This window comes from Pyxicephalus adspersus, chromosome 1 (assembly GCF_032062135.1).
Source record: "Pyxicephalus adspersus chromosome 1, UCB_Pads_2.0, whole genome shotgun sequence".
In the NCBI taxonomy this organism is placed as follows: Eukaryota; Metazoa; Chordata; class Amphibia; order Anura; family Pyxicephalidae; genus Pyxicephalus; species Pyxicephalus adspersus.
In genome coordinates this window covers 168,517,012-168,535,343 of record NC_092858.1, presented here as the reverse complement: position 1 = coordinate 168,535,343, position 18,332 = coordinate 168,517,012, and the positions used below count along the sequence as shown (strand labels likewise).

Below are 18,332 nucleotides of genomic sequence, written 5' to 3'. Positions count from 1 at the left end.
AAAGCATAATGAGGAAGTGGTTTGAACCCTGACCTGGTATTCAGAACTAAGTTTTTACCAAAAACATTATCGGACTGTTCCTTTTCTTTGGTATGGATTTATGCAAGTGCTCTGGTTTCTGCTCACAGTTCAAAAAGCCAGTATAGCCAAATAATATACTATTCAAACATTATAAGAATAAAGATCGCAATTTGTCCTGTCGTGTTAAGTTTGTTGCCACCCCCAAATAGAGTAAAGCTGGGGTTTTATGGCAAAATATACCTATATTGTAATAGACTGTTACAGTTAAGAAGAATTAATAGAATATACATAAATAGTGGTGGTCTTAACTCATTGTATCCTCATGAATGTAGTCAGACCATACTTTCTATACAGATAATTTCCGTGACTTTGCGTGACAAAAAAGTAAAACAACCGAGGTTGTTTTGTCTCTTTACCAGACAAATTTCGCCTGACCGGCTTCCTCCGGGGTGTGTAGAGACTGCTAATTGACACGTATATGTATATTCTAATAATTGTTGTTAACAATAACAATACAATCCATTACAATATAAGTATATTTTGCCATAAAACCCCAGCTTTACTCTCATTTTACAATACTTTATTTTACTATCCAAACATAGGCTTCTCAGGGGCAGGGAATATTGCAAATTGTTGTATGCACTCTATGGAACATGTAGGTATTATGTCAGACAAATCTCACTCACTCTCCAAAATAGATTTTGGCAGTATTAGATTAACATTTAAAATAAACCTATTGTGAGAATAATTTGAAAGCTGCTGCAATTTACGTCTTTTTCAAGTAGTTGCCTGATGGTTACACTACCTCATGGGATTCAATATTTTGATGAGTCACTGACCTAGAACTAAAACATTTCAGGAAGGCTAAAGAGGATTCAGTAAGAAGCCATTTACTCCACACAAATTACTAACTGCCTGACAACTAGTTTTTCAGGATAGATGGGCAGAGGAATAATTTGGTCAAGCTCAAGAGCTGTTTCCATCAACATAGATTGTATACCTGTCATCCAAAGTTGTGCTCATATCAAGTGTAATACTGTGCCACTCCTGCTGTTTCAAGCCCCATATCTGAGCTGTTCCATCTTTGCTTCCACTGACAAACCTTAAGAAAACAAATGCATATAAGGAGTTATATTAGAGCCAAGCTGAAGTTTTAAAAACTTTCCTATTTTCTAATGATAACTGCCCTCGGTGTTAGAGCAGCAACAGTATGGCAAGGCATCCTCCTCTAGACTGAACCAGAACTGGAGCCATTAAATGTAAATTCTCAATCCTTAATTAGAATTAGGCATTTACAATATTTGATACAGTTCACATACATCTTATCCCACCCATTTTCAGTGTCTTGAGGGTTACAAAGAGGTTCATATTGGAGCTAATTAAACTTCCAGCTAAATGATGTCCCCTGGAAAATGATTTTCAACTTGAATATTTTGTTCACTGAGATCTGTGATTTCAGTGTTCCCTTTGTTTTTTGAGCAGGTTATAAATTATAGCTCATCATTTTTTGAGCAGTTTATAAATTATAGCTCATCAAAGTCATCACTGGGAATATACTATCCAGTTTGCCATGTCTCCATAATTTGGTTGGTAACGCCTTTTTTCAGATGACCCCCTACCCTGCTTGTTTTGAAATTGGAAGCTTTTCCCAAATTTAATAAATACAGATTATTACTAATCCTTTTTTTGTTATTTTAAAGTGCAAGCAAGATTTATATAGTCCTACAACCCTGAAAATAAAATGTAAATACATCTATTACATCCAAAATGTATAGAAAGCCAAGAGGATTAAGTATAGGTATTCACATGTATCTTATGGCAAATAAATTCTCTATAAATATGTTCGGTAAGAAAATGTAAAGCATACCTTTCACTTTTGTATGAGAAGAGGATACTGTCAATGATGCCCTAAATAAAAAAAAATAATCTATCAGACAGTAAGAGATAGATATGGTAACCCTTAAATAGACCTTCACAGTAACTAAATAAAAAATTTAGAAAAAAAGCACAGAAAAGAAAAACAAGTCTTTAAAAATTTTTATATCAGTTTTCCTTTTCCGCTACATTTTTTTACTTGCAATGTGCTTATAAACTTGTTAAATTAAAATAATTTAGAAAAACTAAATTCCCAAAAGACATAGGCCTGCCATCTTCTGGGAGTGTCTTAATGTCTACGCACTGGCCCAGCATATCTATCTTTCTATTATAACACTAAGGTGTATATTAATAAATATTTTATCAATTGGTCTGGAAGTTCAAGAACAGCCCATCCTCTCTCTTCGCTACTCCAATGACCTACTCATAACTTTATCATCCCAGCTCTCATAACTTTAGCACACGGACGGCTCTAGGACTTTTCTAGAGCCGCCACGACTTTTTAGAATGGTTGTCTTCCTCATCCTATTCAGCTTGCGCTGTATTTCTGTTACTTTAAAAGATCACTCAAAACCCATCTTTTCAAACTTGCCTACCCATCTTCTTCTGTCTTTTAAAACCCTCACTGCTTCCCATCATTGCATATACCCCCACCTCCTACATTGTAAGCTCTTCGGCGCAGGGTCCTCTCCTTCTCCTGTGTCACTGTGGTGATTTTTCATTTGAAAGCCCTGTTTAATGTACAGCGCTGCAAAATATATTGGTGGTTTATACATTCTGTTTATTATTATTATTATTATTATTAACCACCTGACCAATAAGTACGGGCTAAAAAAAAGTTACTATTTTCGATAACCCCGAACTTTTCTCCCTATATTAAAATCATCACTTACCTGGTCCCGCGTTAGTGCAGGGATCAGCAGCTTGCTTCCTTGTTCAGAATCGTGTGCAGGCTTTTTACTTTCAGTTTGGCTCAGGAATAGACACGCCCTGCAGCCAGCATCAGAGAGACACACGCTGCAGCCAGCATAAAGGACACACACGCAGGATCAGATATCTGGAGCTGTCTTATAAACGGGTGAGTGTCTTATTTTAATTATTTTTTTAAAAATCGGGGGTGGCTTACTTAATGGGGATGTCCTAAAATCGGGGAAACACGGTATATCTTTTTGTTTCCTGAAACAACGCAGGGACTAGAACCACATGGCATATCAGCAAACACCCAGAACTATGTCCTGTGTGGAGATTATGTCACAAACTGAATGTACCGGGAGACCTGAGAAACTTATATTCGTACAAGGCATAAAGCTTTAGGGTCCCTAGGATGTTACATACAATTGAACAAGCAACCCGAAATTCTGCTTTTTTGATGTCCAATTAAATAGATAACAAGTGACCAGTACTCACTGTGTGGCCCTCCAGCTCTGACACTTTCTCTGGTGTTTCGTTGCCAAAATAATATATTCTAATGGCGTGGTCACTGCCGCCAACAGCCATAAACATTCCACCTAAAATACAAAACAGTGTTTGCAACAACTTATGCAGTTTAAATATGAAAACTGAAAAATGACAAGCTTTAAATTAATAAGGCAAACATTGTTTCAGTAACTTTTCCTTTCCTTGTGTGGGTCACAGCCATAACAGACACAAGGACTCTCCGTGATCTAAAAGTGGAATCAAATTCCATAAGTAAATTTGCATTGTCCCATGAGTGACCCTTCAAGATTTTCCAGATGAATCTAGTAAAACTGATGTCAGCAGTATTCTCCCCACCCTTAATTGGCACTGGCTAAACAGATAAGAGGATGTGAACCTAGTGACATAAATCCCTTAAAATAAACTTCAGGCCTGCTTTGTGTGTGTAGGCCATTGACAACAATTTAATCTGGATTGAGGTTTAGGTCAGCAAAAATTAGCAGCTCTCCAATCATCAGAAGCTGCAATCAAATTGTTTAAAGAGAAACTGTTATAAAACAGGATAAAGTGCTGCAGTATCTTGACAGCCAATTATTAGATGCCAGGACTTTCAAATGACTGGGGTAATAAGGTCAAAACACTTCCAGGTCATCAGCCATCTTCCAAACTCTGGGAACACATGGGAGGCAATGTTACTTTGTCATGCATTAACAAGGTGAGAGTCTCGTTAAAAAGTAACATTTAGAGATTTACTAGCTCTGGCATTCGTAATAAAAAGTCTATATTACCAACTTCAGGCATATTCCGATTATAAAATTGACTAAACGTTTAAACTTTTGACCCTATTAAATTTTAATTTACAGTATAAAGTAACTTTGTGCTTTAGTAAACTTGTTCAACATAACCAAAATGTGTAGTTCTTTGTTAAAATGATGAATTGTAAAGGTATTTAAACTATAAATGATTTACCTAAAAATGTCCCTTCTTCATTGCCATGATGGGCAGAACACACACACTAAGGTTACGTACACAAGACTTTTGTCATTTAAAAGGATTTTTCACAATCCTTTCCAAGGACAAAATACTGAAAAATGCATGAACCAGTGTAGGGGAACGCGGCACCCTGCTGCACCCTCTCCCCTTCACTTGCATTGAAGTAGTTTGTCATTCATGGATCTGCCAGAACAGATCCACCAACGACGTCGGATGGCCACTGTACACAGGTCAGATTCTCCCCTGATACTAGCCCTGAAGCGATATTCAAACAAGAATTCTTTGGCATGTGTACTTAGCTATCAGATGACAAGGACATAGGGTTCTTAGCTACCATCACTTACCAACACTGCACGAACAGCAAAGCATCTCTACTCCAGGACCAGATTTTTCTATAAACTTCACAGGTCGATCACTGGTTAACAAGAGAAAAATATAATACATTCAGGTAAATCTAATAGCAAATGATGCACAAACATTTAATAATGTAAACACAAAAGAACAAAAAGCTTCAGTTTAAAGTTCTACTGAAATTAAAACAGATTTTAAAAGAGTGATTTCTAATCGGACACATCTTAGAACAGCACCTAATACACTTGCTGCTTTAACTTGTAAATAAAGCAAACACTAAGTCTTATTATCCTTTCCTTCAGTGGACTCATGTCAATTTTGTGATCAATGTGATAACTTTCCTTACATGCCCTTCAGGGCTGCTGCAGTGTATCAGGTTAAGTCTTTGCTGACACAGGTCTTAAGGGTCCCAGAGAACATTAAACTGAAGAAGCTCGAGGTGTAGCAAAACAGGTAGCGGGGAAAGTTAAGTGATGGCTGGTGTGTGTTAGTAAGGTTGTTCATGTAGTGTGTGAGCTTATATACATTTAGGTGTGATGTATGTGATGTGTGTTGTTGAAATCTTAGAAAGGGTAGTGTTTGCATTTGAAATATTTTCATGTAGTGCAATTCTTGTAAGCTAATAGTATAGTACACCCACTTGAACTGCAAAGTATCCACATCCCATTGCCAAAGACAGACAGTCGCATCTCCTCCAGTAGACACCAAGTACCGCAGGGAACCTTTAACCAGTGGGCTGAACTAAAAGTTAAAAAAAAATAAAAAAACTTTTAAGAGACACATATTTCTTGGTGGTTTACATTTTCAGCCCACACAGGGGAAAAAAAAAAAAAAAAAAAAAAAAAAAAGAGAAATTAGCAATGAGTCCTTTCCATTAAGGCTTAGCTACTCTCCAGGAATGATAGTTATACAATCATGTACAGACACTATGAAAAGAATCTGTCAGAATTTGTTTTTGGGGCAGCAAGGTCACAGAAAACCACATTTACAGTCTATAGCAGATAAACTTCTAGACCAAATTGTTTTTTGGAAAAGAGTCAAAAGGCATATGAAGGGAAACACCCCAACCCAACAGTCCAGCATGGAGGTGGATCTTCTACTGTTTTGGGTAGGTCTGGGCCAGGAACCTGTACATGAAGCATAATTGGCCTTATGTTTCAAAATATTCTCATGTTGGGAAATCAAAGTTGGCTGTAAAACGCTAAAAGTAACTATCACAATCTTCATCACTGGGCCACTTTGGAAACATGTCACACATTTGCAATTAACTCTAGACAACCCAAACATTTACAAGACCAAAAAAATAGGCAGCTTTTTTACAAGGAAATATAGAGACTTGAGCCATCACAAGAGGCTAAAAGTGGTTAATGATGAATGAGAGGGCAATGCACAAGGTATGCAAAATTTAAAACAGCATCATTGTAGGCTTCTTTTTTATATTGCTATGGTTTATTTATTGTTGTGGAATTCTAGGTTGTCAGATGCAGCAAAGCTCACTGGATAAACAATTAGTATCAACTGTAACCAATTAGCAGTAAGGTAAAGATGAACCAGGAACCAGTGATCCTTGCATTTGTGGTATGGCACAGGAATGTGAATTGAATTCACATGGCTAAACAAAGGTATGAAACAGGAAAAAAAAAAAAAAAAACAAACACTTCAAAGGCCTATCCAGCAGAGTTGACTTGTAACCAAAAAAGAAAAAAAAATTAAAACATATCATAGGTACACATATTTACTAAATGTCAAGATCACACTGTGCCTTTAGTGACTGAGAACACGGTTTCTTTTGTATAACTACACCCGAGACCAAATATACATGGAGTTCCCCCAAACTGCCATTTACACTTGAATTGTTTCAAACATGAAACATCCATTAAAATTTGAGAATGTATAAATCAATGTAATTAGTAGGCTTGATCTTGAACAACATTAAAGTGGGAAAAAAAAAAATGAATTCAACTTACCTTTATACTTGGTATAATCCCTTGATCCATGTACAAACAGCACCCAGTGAGTCCTGCGTTGACTTGGCATCTCTCTTCTTTCCAGGGGTTGGCCTTCTGTCCAGCAGCGCCATGTTTCCTCCAGGATCTTCCTGGCGTCTCTTGAACTCATACTGTGCTGGTGCCAGAACGGGCGACGTTTCTTCTTTCAAAAAGAGTGCCCATTGCACTGCACATGTGTGAGATCAAGCACTTTTTTTTATTAGAGGAAAGTTCCCCCATAACGTAAGCACAATTTCACAAGGAGCAGACAACAGCTTCTGGGATATGTACCGCAAGTATCCCAGAAGGCTTAAGGTTTTCGCTCTAGTCTTTACCGTCACTGAAAACAGAAGAGTGGAGGACCTTCTCAAAAAAAAATGTAAAAAAAAACATTTTTATTATGAAAAGGGACTCCCACCCTTACATAATGTTGTACAATTTGATGATCGACTCCTTTAACCTCCCTAGCGGTAACCCCGAGTTTAACTCGGGGTAGAAAAAAAGAAAGATACTAAATACAGTGCTTACCTGATCCGCCAGTGTCCCGCGCTGTCCATCACTGCGATCCCAGGCTTATTTCTTCTTCACACAATGACCGGGGGAGTTCCCGGTGACTTTGGTGCGTGTGTACGTTGCCGGTGGGACGGGAAATTCAAAATCCATTTGTATTGCATTCAATACAAAATAACTGTATTGAATGCAATAAAGTGTTTTCAAGAACATTTATTTTACAGTATATATAATAGTATGAGTATAATATTTTATTTTTAAATTTAAGAAAAAAAACTTATACATATTTATTATATATATATATATATATATTATTTTTTATTATTTATTTAACTTATTATTTTTACATGATTTTGTGTTTCAAACTTTATTATACTCTTATTATATTATACTGTAAACTAAACTTTTATGAAAAACATTGTACTGCTTTTAGACATATAAATCTGGAAAGAAATTTACCGCTAGGGAGGTTAATTACCCTTTAATTTTTCAAAAATATTAAAAAGAAATGATCAGTAATTATAACTGCTCATCTGCAAGCGGTTTCAAATTGTCCCAGAGCTACAAATCAAGCAGGCAAACCAAACTCATAACTGGACAACAAACATTTGACTTGTATAGGTTGCATACTAGGCACACAGCACTTAGGCATTTTATTGAATAATGGAGTTTGTCAATAAGCACAGGCCCAGGACTTATAAAACAAGACTTTTGCCTTCTGACACAAGTGTCTAAGTACTTACAAGCAAAGAAGTCACGGACACAGAGTGACCTTGTAGCACAGCGACAGGTGCACACGTTCTTAGTGACCAAATTCTGATAATCTTTTCACAACTTGCAGCAGCAATCAGAGTGTTTTCAAAATTCACAGTAAGTTCAGAGATCTCTGCCGAGTGACCTCTTAGTGTAGCTAGCAGCCGGCCATCAACCGCAGACCAGATCTTCACCAAGCAGTCATCCGAGCCCTAAAAGACACAGAAACAGTAGAATATATGTACCGCAAAACAAAAATCTGCCACAAAAAAAGCCAATTTTCAAACCCAAAAAACAAATGCATCTATTTGGTATTAGAAGACAGAATGGTATACAAAAAAAAAAAAAAAAACATTCCTAAATTGGATTTTTAAGGCATCTCCATATTAAACTGTTAAAATGCAATTTCATGATTTACATACTATTACAAAAAACTGTAACCATTATGACTCAACAGAATAAATGGAATAATAGTGGGCACACAAGTTAATCAACATGTACATGAACAGTGTTCTCACCAGTACGGTCACACATTACAAACAAAAATCAACAATTTTACAATTTCTCAAAGCATGGAGAAAATGTTATAATACAGGAACGTGTAATGATGGTTTTGCAGTAATAAAACAAACTGGTTTAACAACAAGTACATAGAAGTACAAGTGTAAACAAAGATGACAGAGTTGTGTCTGTGTGACCCAGTTTCTTTTGTTAGCATGACGTTGGAAGTGTCTGTAGCTGTACTAATAGCTTCACAGAGATTTTGTCTCAAGTTCAGTCAGTGAAAAGTGGGTTCAAGGCAGTACCCTTCAATGCGGGTAAATCAAGCAACACTTTTCACTAAGCAACTTGATACAGCATCTCTGTCTTTATGCCAAGTGGTCATCCTGTATTCACCAATCAGCCTTCAAAATGAATTACATTTTCTTTAGGAGGGTACTTTCATATTTGGAACTCCCCTTTTGGACTTCTACATTATATATTTTTCATTGCATCCTCAACTAATAATCCTGGACCATCAATTCAAATACCAAATTCCAAAGTATCCACCTCCCCTGAGGAAGCCACATGGCGAAACGAGTCGGGCACTGAGACAACTACATTATTCCTAACTCAACACGGATACGCCTTCTTGTTAAACTTTGTTAACTGTGCCCCTAATATGTGATGATGACAAATTGGCTGCTTAATACATATAAGTAAAACCTAAAAAAGCCCCTTTCTGTCCACCCCTTTATTCCTCAAAATCTTTGGAACAACCCACATTTACTTACCAATGTATCTGGCAAACTGTGTCGCACAGACACAACTCTTTTTTGTTTTTTTTATGTACTTGTGAAGAAGAGGTTAGGAAACATGTTTGAAAGCAAGTAAAACAATTACTTAAATTTTACTTCTGTGTATATATACATATCTTTATATCTATCTTGGGTTTTTCTGAAGTTCAGCTTTAACTTAAAGACCCTAGTGCAAACAATACTGGCTGTTTAGGAAAAGTTCCTATACATTTCCAGAGTCATTTTCTAAATATAAAGTTAAGAACTGCTTCCTACCATTTCTCTTTTACAGGTCATTAGAAGTTATGAACACCATGTGTGATTTAAAGGAAGGGGTGATCAAAGAACAAGAAATAGATGTAAAGGCAGCTGTCAGTACCCAGACTGGCACTTGTCTGGCCACTATCGCAGGGATATTTAAATGATTAAAATATTTATATATTTTTTTACATGCAGAGATCGAGTTAAGGATATATTTTATAACATTTTTAAAATAGAGAATGGATATAGATATTCATTTGCCACTATGTAGGGGAGGAAGTAGTCAGCAGATCAGGTCATGTGGTAGAGGAGGCAAAACACGAAAAGTGGGAAACAGAGGTAATAAACCGAAAGATAAATGGTAAAAAGCACAGGCCGTAGTGGGGAGGAGTGCAGAGGGGGAAAAAACAACAAAGGGAATGGAACGGTACAGGAGAGCAGAAAAGCAGACAGCAAATTAGCTCCATAGGTATAAGGCTGTCAAGCTCAAGGTAAATAGTATCCTATCTATAGTACAAAAGGCAAAAAATGGTTATAGGGAGCATGTAAAAAATAAAAAAATGCCTCAGTATAACAGCTAAACAGATAACGTTTTCACACGTCAGGTAGAGAGGTTTAACTGATCTGATAACAGATTCCTTGAAAGACAAATGGCTTAAAACAAACCATCCATGCGTAGAAGGTCTGTATACAACGTGTGGGCTTCCTACTCCTTCCCAAACCAACTAGTAGTAGTTGTGAATCAAAAAGGTAAAAATTAGAATTATACTTCATTCCCCACCACCTGCATTGTAGGTGTATGCTCCCCATCCTTCCAGGAAGATGCTGGTGAGTGAAGAGTAAGAGAAATTATACAAGACGACACTACAGTCCATTCCAAAAGAGTTTTCTCATGAGAGTTCAGCTGCTATGTGGTCATTGGGAATTTTCCCAGAAGGGTTGCGATGCCAGAACAGCGCTGGGACAGAAGATTTGTAAAATAAATATCATATGAATTTTTTCCAGATGCAGTGGAACACCTAATAAAAGGCAATTTAGGGAAGGGGGCCCGGTTATGTAACTTTCTTTTTGAGTTGAATATCTGTTTAGGAATTGTTAATTTATTGATTTAGCATAAAATAACTCACAGTGAAAATTCTTTGTCCTGTCCGGTCAAATGCAACACAGTAGACAGAAGAGAGGTGACCCAGAATCCTTTTCTGCATCTTAATATGTTGGTACATGGTTACAGGAAATGCAGACGCAAACTGCGTTGCTCCGGAAAGGTGTTTACCATGATGCACATCCACTATAACACAAGAAAAAAAAAACTAAACAATGGGAGTAATTTGTGGGTGTTTTCTGACAGCACATTTAGAAGGGTTGAGATATTTACATACCAACAAACGGTGGCTTCCTCCTGCTATAAGGCACTTCTGGTGGTCTCCCACGCTGAAGAGTGGCAAATGATTTTGGGCTACACTGAGCATTTCTGTGACCTGATGAGAATGTGGGATGAAAACATGTATGTCAAAGGGTCTAGAGATTGATTTTGAAAATCAGTAAGCCCTAAAAACTATTATATTTGTTTATTTATCTGCAGAAAAGGATGTTGCTGCACACAGAAAAAATAAAAAAACAACTTTACACAAAGTACAAAACTTCCATTTAACTCAAAATATACTTTACCTACCAGTAACAAGTCTTTAGTTCCCCCATAAACAATATCTTTTAAAACAACTAGAAATGCACATTAACCTCCTGGGCGTTACACTGATGTCTAGATTTCTGTACCAAAAGCGTTACACTGTTTTTCATGAAATTTTTTTTTTTTTACATTTTAGACCTGTGTGTTACAGAAATATGTCCGAACAAGGGTCTAGTAGATATCATGAATATAAAAAAAACACCGTTCATGCATCGTGCACTCCCTTGTCGTTGGAAAGGATCGTGAAAGATCCTTTCCAACGACAAAAATTGGAAGTGTGTACGCAGCTTTAGTCTTGGTGTCAGCCCCTCACAAAAAAACAAGCCAGTAATGGCAATCACTATTTTTCTGTGCTTTCAGATTCCCATCAAGTACAAAAACATCTAAAGATGACCCATACAAAAAAATGCATTGACCATCAACCCGTCTTTCTGAAATGTTTGTTCCCCAGCAATCATGCTAATCCAGCTGAACTCACTGGATGCATGCTTGTTCCAGGTCAGTACATTAAAAGTATTTAAACAAAGCACAACCAGGCATCTTTTGAACTTGGTCAAGATAGTTAGCCTACAATATTTCTTTTTTTTAACATGTTTTTATTTTAAGCAGATAATAAAGCACTTATGAATGAACAATATACCTTTTTCTGCACGTAGAGCGGACTGTTTGGCAAGGCCAAGCAAAGAACTTGTTCTGGAGAGGTTGGCTGGAGAGTGGTTATCAAATAGGGATGTTAAACTCTGACATAATTTTAGCAAATGATCTGGGGCCACACACTTGTTAGCCGACACCTGAAAGCAAACAAAATCACATCATTATCTATGAAGATTCATTTATCCAGGTCATGGTATAAATAGTGGGAACATTCATCTGGTCTCTATGTTAAAAATGCTTTTCTGCTTATCCAAGCAGCTTGTTGGGTACTAATAAGTGTCAGGAACATATTCCAATATTCACAGCAACAGAAGTAAATAAAATTCTGATTTATTTTAATACTGGAACCGATTTCTCTCTTCTCTGGAACGCAGGTGCCACCTGGGTTGTCTGGTATTTTTCCTGTAGTTGGCTTACAGTGCATAATGGAACTGTGACACCTTTCCCCTTTTTTTTCCATTCTTTTCCTGGTCTTTATCTTCCTTTTCAGTTTTCTCTTTTTTATACTGAAGTTAAAACTTACAATTTTCTGGATTTTTACATGTTACATCTTAGTCTTAAAGTTGTGGTATATTCATACTATGGTCTTTTTACGATAAAGCTGGCTCATTTGAGTCTGCACCATACTTTTGCTTGTGGTTGGTGTCCTCTCCTTTACTGTATAGTCTCTGTATGCTTTGATATGTTACTAATGTACCAGTACTTGACTGCAATTAAAATGTAGAAAAAGTACAACACCAGGCAAAAATAGTAACAATAAAACGACTAAAGACACAGACATTTCAATTTTAAAAAAAACAAGCTTTTAACATACAAAAGACAACAAGTAACCAGACTCATTTCAGCGCAAATTGAAAAATTGTTTCAAACAGCCTCAGCTCCTTACTCCGGTTAAATATACAATACCAATGATTCTAGGACGCGCTTGTCTCTGCTGTCAAAGTCAGAATTCTGTTTCGTATGCGTCAGAAGCTGGGAAAAATGTTGATGTTGCCCCTTTAATGTGACCGTGCTTGGGCAACTGGCTGCACCTGAGCAATGTCAACGGAAGGAAGAAAAAAGCTCCACATTACCCAGAAGTATTAGCTGTTCCATTAGGTGCCCTTGGAGGTAGAAGCAGCATAAGATAATGAATTTAACTTGGAGGCTTTAAAAACATGCTGTCACATTGCGCTAAAACACTATTACAGTGGGTTCTGCAGTCTCACACCTGAAAAGCTTTTTCACAGGTATAGTAGAATCATCTTCCTTAACTCTGCTAAACAAACAGTATCATCTTTCTCGGTTAGTCAGACTCAAAACCTTGAGTTTTACTAGCAAAGGATGTGCAGGTGTGTTGTTCATCTCCTCACGAGAACAGTGTTCTGTTCTATAGGGAAAATGAAAGGACGAGCAGGAGATGCCCTGCTGCAGGCACTACAATACATCAAAATGACAAACAGTGTTGTAAAGCAGGCGTTAACTTTTGTGGTATCCTTTTCCATTTTCACATTACCATTATCAAGTACAGGGAATGAACCACAACGAAGAAATAAAACCAGAAGCAGGGAAGAGTAAAAATGAAGGTTCCTTCTGCAGCAAGAATTAACTAAAAATGTCACTGCAGTTGTATACAGACACCTAAACAAATCTTGGGAGGGTTATATTCTTTACTATTGAATTTTTTTATATTCTTTTATTTTGTTTTCTGTTTGGAGCAAGATTAAAATCTTCATAGTGTTCCCGGGGGTGAAAACAAGCATATCCAAAAAAGTTTGTCTACAAAAATGTAATGATAGAGCAAATAAAGTATTACGAATAGTATTCAACTTTGTTTGCTTAATGTCAAACTAAATCCAGGGAATACTCGCCTATACCCAGTGTTCTCCCCAGCCCCCTTCAGCTGGCACTTTTCAGTAACCACCCGGCTGTTTTTCGGTGGTTACTGAAGAGTTGGGGTCACAATCCAGGGGCTGCCTACAATTTCTTCCCACCCAGCTTAAAACAATTTCTAGATTCAACACTGCCTTTACTGATTCTGTCACAAGCACTGCCAACTTCTCCCTTCTTTTTTTCTTGACTGATCAGGCTGGAATGATGTAATTGCCGCACAGGTTTGCCAAAGTTCATTTAGTCCTGGCACCCGCAATGTGCCAGGTATACAGGCAACTAATATTGAGCTGCGCATGACAGATGGGATGGCAATCAGGAACATAAAACTTATTGCAGAAAGGACATTGTCTGTCTTACTGCAATAAAACATTGTCTGATGCCAAATTTTAAAGTGGAACTTTAGTTTACTTTGTTTAAAGTGCACTAATTCTGCATTAACAACAAAGGTTATTTGTAAAGTCTGGGAAAAAGAAAACAAAACTTTAAAAAGCTGCACTTGATCAGTGAAATACATCCCTTCAATAATGTTTAATACAGAAATTACACCTAAGGGGAGGAGAGCAAATAAATCTCCAGGGTCCATATTCAGTCTGAATGAAGTTAGTTGCCAGTAGGGTAATCTGAGAAGCCAAGACTTCTTGGAATTCCAAAACCTGATCTAACGCTACATAGGCGAGGGATGTGGACAGAAACCAAGAGTAAACGTACAGTACACAATACATAGGGCTACCCACAGACCTAGAGTTTGTATCTGCAGCCAAGACATTTCACTTCTTATACCAAGCTTTCTGTGAAGGAACTTGTTCCAAAAACCTGTTCTGATTTTGCAGTAAATATAAGAAGGGTACGCTAGAGGTTCAATGCTTCATATTTGGTGGTCATGTCCTATAGCCAGAAGATATTGGGACAGGGTGTTCGATTTGATATCTACCGTTCTCCATCAACCGATTGGTAGCACTGTTGAAGCAGCCCTGTTTGGCAGGCTTGATGTGTCCCTCCCTGGTCCCTCAAAAAAATTGATCGGATTGATATTATTGGCGGCCAGAATCTCCCTAGCCAAAGCCTGGAAGTCCCCCTCGATATCATTAGACCCTATACACACCAAATTGAACTGGATTATGATTAATGATAGATTGACCCACACTCTAAAGAATTCGTTGGATAAATTCAAAGATATATGGGAACCTTGGATCGTATTTAACAATGCTTAATATAGATTCAGCCTCCCTGGTGAGATATAATATGCTAATGTGAACGGTCTGCACGACTTCCTCTTCCCTCTCCTCCCCTCCCAGTAGTTTAATTGTTTCTTGTTTTGTCTTTGTTTTATTCTATAACGGGGGCACAGGCTTGGTTTACCTTCATGTTTAAAATTTTGATGTATATGGGTTTACCTTTTTGAACAAGCTCAGATGGTATGTCATGTTCCCTCATTCATTGTTCTCAGGAATTTATTCCTTTTAGATATACCAGGATTATAGCAACTCTGGGGTTCAGACATTGTATGACTCGTTAATCAATGTCCATACATGTACATCTATACCTTGCCGACCCTTGTTCAGTTAATTTTGTTAATACCTTGTTTTCTATGTTGACTTAATTGTACTTGTTCCTATAAAATTCAATAAAGATATTGAAATACAAATATAAGAAGGGTAAGATACTAAAAAAGGCGGTTGACAGTAGCAGCCTAACTAATATTTAGAACAGGTTCTCTCAGCCAGAACACATTTTATCCTAGGTTCCGAATGGGAGTAAGTGAGTATGGAAATATGGAAGCTGCCATTGAAAGCTTGTTTATAACAGAAATGCAACTCATCTAATTGACAGATACCCAGAGTGATAAGGCAGGTAGGAGAGATTAATACAGAAGGGACATTGGCTGTCCCTTTCTGCATTAATGACCTACCTGTTAGTGGATTTTTAAAAATGAAACTTTAGTTCTGCTTTAAAGCTCAATCAAAAAACTGAAGGACATGTTGACTATGTAGGCAGAAGGCCAATAGCCACCTTGCCCCTCAAGACGAAAGGACCATTACTACTATTACTTCTGGGAGTGTGAACATAGATAAATGTAAAGAAGCTCACCACTAACGAGTAAGGCAGGATAAATATGTGGAACGTATAAAGATGCAAGATTATTTTGGTGGGAGCTTTGCCTAATGCAAAAAACAATTTTTTTAGGATACAGGTAAACTTGGTACACTACAGTAATCAAATCTTTTATGAAAAAACACAAAAGACACACTTCAGCAAGTGTCTAAAACAAGCATTGTCTGCATCATTTTGTCTGAAACTCTATTCCCTTGATAAATGTGGTCTTCCAGCACATTGGGGCAATAGAAACAATTTCAGGCTTATTGTAAGGTGCATGCCTCCCTTTACAAGAGTACAAAAAACATGATCCTACAATAAAATGACATTGCACTTACCATTTCCTCATAGGTTCTGCTGTGTTCATTGCCCTGCCAATCCAATCTGTTTGGAAGTAGCTATAATACAGAAGAGAGTAAAAAATGTAAACATACCTTTTTACAATTAAACTCAAAAGACAAGGTACTATGCAAATCAATGCTAGTACAATTTGATAGTTTATTGCAAATTTAAATGAATAAAATGGCTTAACATGTTAAACCATATGAGATTGTACTGACCACGTTAACAGAATACCTCAAAGTTTATGGTAGGAAAAGAAACCTTACAAGGCAGCACTCAGCTCTAGTATACTAAATCCCCTACAATTTCCACGTAGGGGCCAAATATGAATTTAGGATATGATGCATGTTAAAACAGAATTCAATTTCCTGTTTAAGAACAGCTAAATACAATACAGGTACATAAATGAAAAAAAAACAAAAAACAATATTTCACTTTGATGAGTATATAAGATGAGGTTCTGCCAACTTCAGCCACCCAATTATATGCACAAAAAAAGTATTTTCATTTTATTCTTGCATGCAATTAGATATTCTTTGCAAAGGGAACGTTTACATTTACTAAGGCAAATACATTATCCCCTGCTGAATGTTTTTCCACTTTTTAAAATCAACACCCTAAACTTCTTTAGTAAATCAACTCCAGAAAGACTTGAGCCCTAAACACAGCAAATGTCCACTAAAATGTATTTCTGTTTTGGAAATTAATAAAATCACTGTCACTTAGCCCCTCAAATAAAGATTTGATTGGACACGTTTTATTAAGTAAGATGGAGCAGGGATATCCTAGCACCTATGGCCCTAGAACATATTCGAGCATCCTACTGAAGTTATTACATCAGGTAAAGAGAAATGATTAGTACTATACCTTATGAATGTTAAAAAAATAAATAAATAAGTGCTTACCTTAAATTCATTTAGCTCCTGTATCAGCATCTGCGTAAAAAGAAACAGGATTTACCTTCTTTAGTTTGGGCAAGTTTAATGAAATGGTACCCCCACCCCCTTTTTACCCGAGAACTCAATTTGTTAAAGAATCTTTTGAGATATTGTTAAGGAACAATTTACATATATAGAGGTCATTTCTATCTTATAAAGGCACAAGACAGACTTTTTTGTTGAGGTTCTCCCCAATTTTATTATGCACTGTAAACAATAGAGAATTTCTGAGGGGTCTTGGTCAAGTGTTACAAAAAAAAATTGGGATTTGCATGCAACTTCAGCTGCCTACATCTATGGATATAAAAATCCTTTTCGTGTGTGGTTTTTAGGGAATTTCAATTCCTATGAAAAGGAGCTCTGCATTGTATAGGTAAATATCTTCTTTTTTGCTTTCCTGAGACACTACCTACAACAATAACAGACTTTTATTATAAAAATTATAAAAAGTTCTGCAATGCAACTCATGCATCCCCCATTGAGCAGAATGAAGGAGACGGAGTTAAAGAAAGTCATACAACAAGCTGCATGAACCTGTGACTGACAAGAAGAACATGCCCTGTCAGGCAGGTTTGAGTTTATGATATACAGCCAAAACAGAACAGGAAAGAAAGCATTGCTAACTTAGAAACAAACATTTGGTCACACAACAAATAACTTTTGCCCCAGATTCTCAGTGGCTGCTTATAAGTTATGAAATCCACCACATTTTTACAATGTTCACTTGCAGAACAGTATACAGAGTCACCATAGCTTTTACACAGCTACATTACTTCCCAGAGGTGAATAAGTGCAATGAGCACACAAATTTACAAAACAAAGACATCTCACTTCCCTCAGACACAATCTTTCCCCACCTGACTTACATCTGCATTCTAAGCCAATCTGTTGGTTAGTTTGTTTAAAATGGTGGAGAGCAACTAGTACAAAATACCACTACTTTGTGCGCTCTCTTGCAAACATCTGTTTTCCAAAACAGCCCTTGCAGTACATTTAAAGAATTAGAAGATCTTTGGGGTAAGAAGCTTCCACTTTGTATTTCATATTTATCAAATCCGATTTATATGTACCAAAACTATTAACTGGGTTAGGCTGCTCTATGATAATTTAGGAGATTTAGGATCTCTCCTTCAATTGGATTGGGGATGTATAGTGTTCTTCTCTAGAAACCCATGTCCCCTAGAACCCCAAATAAACTTTACCCTCCCTAATTCTGTCCAAATTTCCATGTAAAAAGCAGTACAATTTTTTGCATGGAAATTTTTTTCATTGTAGGCTATAATTCTTAGGCATAATTCAC

The 18,332-nt window shown here is 36.9% G+C and overlaps 1 protein-coding gene across 1 annotated transcript in view; it reads right to left on the bottom strand.

Moving 5' to 3' along the window:
- The window catches only part of BRWD1 (bromodomain and WD repeat domain containing 1), a gene marked incomplete in the record, with an annotated part of 60,557 nt that overhangs the window by 29,514 nt on the left and 12,711 nt on the right, over positions 1 to 18,332 (bottom strand). Inside the window, 11 exon segments of the mRNA XM_072398316.1 lie at positions 1,022 to 1,123; positions 1,889 to 1,929; positions 3,304 to 3,404; positions 4,650 to 4,720; positions 5,297 to 5,397; positions 7,898 to 8,119; positions 10,573 to 10,733; positions 10,825 to 10,923; positions 11,773 to 11,923; positions 16,091 to 16,150; positions 17,000 to 17,029. Coding sequence (XP_072254417.1) covers positions 1,022 to 1,123; positions 1,889 to 1,929; positions 3,304 to 3,404; positions 4,650 to 4,720; positions 5,297 to 5,397; positions 7,898 to 8,119; positions 10,573 to 10,733; positions 10,825 to 10,923; positions 11,773 to 11,923; positions 16,091 to 16,150; positions 17,000 to 17,029 — 1,139 coding nt within the window.